Source organism: Geospiza fortis, unplaced genomic scaffold (assembly GCF_000277835.1).
Source record: "Geospiza fortis unplaced genomic scaffold, GeoFor_1.0 scaffold662, whole genome shotgun sequence".
Classification (NCBI taxonomy): domain Eukaryota; kingdom Metazoa; phylum Chordata; class Aves; order Passeriformes; family Thraupidae; genus Geospiza; species Geospiza fortis.
The window spans coordinates 169,693-174,237 of NW_005054450.1; the positions used below are offsets into that span (position 1 = coordinate 169,693).

General features: G+C 46.8%; 1 protein-coding gene across 1 annotated transcript in view; it reads left to right on the forward strand.

Annotated features, from left to right (window-relative positions):
• UBE2J2 (ubiquitin conjugating enzyme E2 J2) overlaps nt 1-3,836 on the forward strand; it is a 4,268-nt gene extending 432 nt beyond the window's left edge. The window contains 7 exon segments of the mRNA XM_031062562.1: nt 781-911; nt 1,371-1,411; nt 1,707-1,809; nt 2,426-2,564; nt 3,174-3,254; nt 3,464-3,564; nt 3,698-3,836. Of these exon segments, the coding sequence (XP_030918422.1) occupies nt 781-911; nt 1,371-1,411; nt 1,707-1,809; nt 2,426-2,564; nt 3,174-3,254; nt 3,464-3,564; nt 3,698-3,821 (720 nt within the window). The 3' untranslated portion in view covers nt 3,822-3,836.
• The last annotated feature ends 709 nt before the right edge of the window (nt 3,837-4,545 follow it).

The following is a 4,545-nucleotide window of genomic DNA, read 5'->3' on the forward strand; positions in this document are numbered from 1 at the left end:
TTCCCTTCTTCCCTCCCTCTCTGATTCCTCTTTGCCCTCTCTCCCTTTCATTCCCTCCCTTTCTTTTCCCTCTTTCTCCTTTTCCTTTCAGTCCCTCCCTCTTTACCTCTACCTTTCCCTCCCTTTCCTTTTTTCGTTGTTTTTCTCCTTTTCTCCTCTCCCTTTCACTCCCTCCCTTCCTCTTTTCCTTTTTCCCTCCCTCTCTGATTCCTCTTTTCCTCCTCTCCCTTTTATTTCCCGTTTTTCTCCCCTTTGTCCCTCCTTTTTACCCTCTTTTCCCCCTCTTTTCTTCCCTTTTTCTCCCCCCTTTTTCCATGGTTCTTGCTCCTTAAAAATTCAAATAATAGAATTTGAATCCAAATAATTGAATTTACATCTCAAATGCAGCCGTAAAGTGGATTTTGTAAAGACCTGGAGAAAGGTTCTATGAAGCTCTGTGCTTATTGAAGTTGCACTAGTTCATTTTTGTTAATTAGACTACGTTGTTAAGATATATATTTCTATGATTCTTGCACTGTAACAATCCAAATAATTGAGTTCATATCTCAAATACAACCCATAAAATAAAATTCTTTGGGATTTTATTATTAAGGTTTTCTATGATTCTTGCTCCTTGAAAATCAAAATAATTCAATTTATATTTTACATGCAGTCCATAAAGTGGATTTTATAAAGACTTGAGAAAGGTTCTGTGAAGCTCTGTGCTTACTGAGGTTGCATTAATGAATTTTAATGAATGGATTTAATTGTAATTAACGAATTAACATTTTTTTAATTCAGATGAGCAGCAGCAGCAATAAGAGGGCCCCCACCACAGCCACGCAGAGGCTGAAGCAGGATTACCTGAGGATCAAAAAGGATCCAGTGCCTTACATCTGTGCTGAGCCGCTGCCCTCCAACATCCTGGAATGGTGGGGATGGGAACTGGGGAATGACAGCTGGGGAATGGGAATTGGGGTGGGAGAGTTGGAAATGGGGAATTGGGGGTGGAAAACTGGGATGGGAATGGGGATGAGAATTGGGGTGGGAATTCAGATGGGGATTAGGGATAGGAATTGGGGTTGGGGATTGGGATGGGAATTGAGGATGGTGAAGGAATTGTGGTGGAGGACGGGGTGGGAGTTGGGGAATTGGGATGGGAATGAGAGTGGGGATGAGAATTGGGAATGGGAATTAGGAACTGGGGTGGGAATGGGGACGGATTGGGAATTGTCCCTCTCCCCTGAGCAGCAGAAGGTTTCCCAGGCTCTCAGCTCTTTCTCCCTCTCTCCTGGAGTCTGGGCAGGTGCAGAGGGAAGCTTTACCTGAAGCTGCTCCTGATTTTTTGGGCTATTTGTGGTTTTCCCAGTGTTCATTCCCCTCTTTTCCAGGCACTACGTGGTGCGAGGGCCTGAGCTGACCCCGTATGAAGGTAAATCCCTGCCTGGGAGTTTGCAGGAAATTCAGGAATTCCAGGGGGTGGGGGAAGGCAAAATAACCCCACTAAAAACAGCTCCAAAAACTGGGAAAGAGGTGAAGAAATAGGGATGCTGCTGTCAGTCATTCTTCTCTTATCAAGAGTGGGATTTATTTAATATAATTGTATATGTATTTCAGTTTCTTTCATCCATTTAGGTGGTTTAGAAGAAGGAATAAAGCAGGGGAATTGAGGATGGGAATTTTTTCTTAAATACAACTAATTTAACCCATATTTTGCTGGTTTGCAGGTGGATATTACCACGGAAAATTAATATTCCCTCGAGAATTCCCTTTCAAACCCCCCAGTATTTATATGATCACCCCCAATGGAAGGTTCAAGTGCAACACCAGGTAAGGGCTCCTTCCCTGCCTGCAGTCATTCCCATCCCAAATCCAGGCCATCCCAAATCCAGGAGTCCTTCCCGAAATCCCAGCCATTCCCGAAATCCCATCCATTGCCATCCCAAATCCAGGAGTCCTTCCCGAAATCCCAGCCATTCCCGAAATCCCATCCATTGCCATCCCAAATCCAGGAGTCCTTCCCGAAATCCCAGCCATTCCCGAAATCCCATCCATTGCCATCCCAAATCCAGGAGTCCTTCCCGAAATCCCAGCCATTCCCGAAATCCCATCCATTGCCATCCCAAATCCAGGAGTCCTTCCCGAAATCCCAGCCATTCCCGAAATCCCAGCCTTTCCCGGCATTGCAGCCATTGCCATCCCAAATCCAGGAGTCCTTCCCGAAATCCCAGCCATTCCCGAAATCCCAGCCATTCCCGAAATCCCATCCATTGCCATCCCAAATCCAGGAGTCCTTCCCGAAATCCCAGCCATTCCCGAAATCCCAGCCGTTCCCGAAATCCCAGCCATTCCCGAAATCCCAGCCATTGCCATCCCAAGTCCAGGCCCCCGCCCCAGCCGTTCCCAGCCCAATTCCCGGTTCCTGGCTCTGTCTGTCCTGGGCCAGGCTCTGTCTGTCCATCACGGATTTCCACCCGGACACCTGGAACCCGGCCTGGTCCGTGTCCACCATCCTGACGGGGCTGCTCAGCTTCATGGTGGAGAAGGGGCCCACCCTGGGCAGCATCGAGACCTCCGAGTTCACCGTGAGTCCCCTGGGCAGAATTCCACAGAATTGGGGATTTCTCAAGGGTAAAGCCTGGCTGGGATTTGGTTCCTTTTATTTCCTTGACTTTGATCACACAGGATGACAGATTTGATGTTTGAAGTGTTAAAACATCAATTTTAGTGAAAAATCCTCACAAATTTGATGTTTGAAGTCTTACAAACCATTTGGGAAGCTTTGGGATATCTCAGGGATAAGGCCTGGCTGGGATTTGGTTCCTCTCTCCAGCCTCTCCCACAGATCCACAGGATCAAAAATTAACATAATTTAAATCTATAAACATCAATTTTAGTGAAAAATGGTCAATTTTAAGAGCTACAAACCTTTCAGAAAGCTTTGGGATATCTCAGGGATCCTGGTTGGGATTTGTTTCCCTTTTCCAGCCTTTTTTGTTGACCCTGATCAAAAGTTAACATAATTTGTGCTTATAAACCTCAATTTTACTCAATAATCTTCACAAATGTGATGTTTTAAATGTTAAAACCCGCTTGGTGTGAGGTTTGCATCGTTCTGGTGGGAAATCGGGGGTGGAATGATAAATGGATTGAATTTTCAAGGAATTGCTGATAAATTTGGTTTTTCTCCCCAGAAAAGGCAGCTGGCTGCACAGAGCTTAGCATTTAATCTGAAAGATAAAGTCTTCTGTGAGCTCTTCCCTGAAGTGGTGGAGGTAAGGAAATCTTCATTCATTATTCATTTTCCAGCTCCCTTGCTGCCCCTCCCCAAATTCCACTTTCCCATGCAGGAAATCAACCAAAAGCACCGAAATCACCCCAAATTCCATTGAATTTTCTGTTCCCCCGTGCAGGAAATCAAACAAAAGCCCCCAAATCCCCACAAATTCCACTTTCCCACTGAATTTCCTCTCCCGTTTTGCAGGAAATGAAACAAAAGCAGAAATCACAGGACGAGCTGAGCTCCAGAGCTCCCTCCCTGCCCCTCCCCAAATTCCAGTCTCCCACTGAATTTTCTTTTTCCCTGTGCAGAGAATCAACCAAAAGCCCCCAGATCACCCCAGTTTCCTCCTCCCCTTTTCCAAGCACTCAAACCCACCAAAATCCCCGTGAACTCCCCTGGATTTCCTCTCCCCTTTGGCAGGAGATGAAGCAGAAGCAGAAGGCGCAGGAGGAGCTGAGGACTCTTGGGGGGAGCCCTGGCGAACTTGTTTGTCATCGTGGGCTTCGCCGCCTTCGCCTACACAGTCAAGTACGTGCTGCGGAGCATAGCCCAGGAGTGAGAGCCCTGCAGAGACCACGTTGTGCTGGGGCCGGGGGGTCGGGGCTCTTCGGGGGGAACGCTGGGGCTGGCCCTGCCTGGGTCGTGCTGGGGCTTGGTGAGACACGTTGATTTGTAGAGTTCTCCTCCGTCTGTGGTTTGAACATTGAAGATCTTCAACAAATTCGACTCTGTTGAGTTTTCAATTCAGGATGAGTGGGACTCTTTGGAGTGGGACTCTTGGGGTGGAAAATTTGGGGGTTTTTTGCCCTCCCTGGGTTGTGGTGGGGTTTTGGGTCTTGCTGCTGGTGAGAAGTCAAATTTATTGGTTTTATTGTCCCAAGAATTGGTTTTATTGTCCCAAAATGGGGGTTTGTGTGTCCCAAAAATGGGGGTTTGTGTCCCAAAATTCAGCATTTGGGGCTCTGGGGATGGAGGGAGCAGCACCTGGGGAGGGAAAAATTCCAGTTTTGGGGTGGGAATAACAAAGGAGCTCCTGCAGAGCAGCTGGGCCAGAGGACAACCCTAAATGTGGTTCCACTTGATTCGGGATTTGTTTTAATTCTTAAAAACCCCAAAATTCCTTTGGGATTCATCTGCTGAGGTAAGACCTTAAATTTTGTTTAAAACCATCAAAACCCCAAAAGTCCTTTGGGATTCTGAGAATAGTTCACCCCCTAACCCCAAATCCCACCCCCAAAATTCCTTTGGGATTTTTTGAGGAAAAACCCCAAATTTGTTTCCCT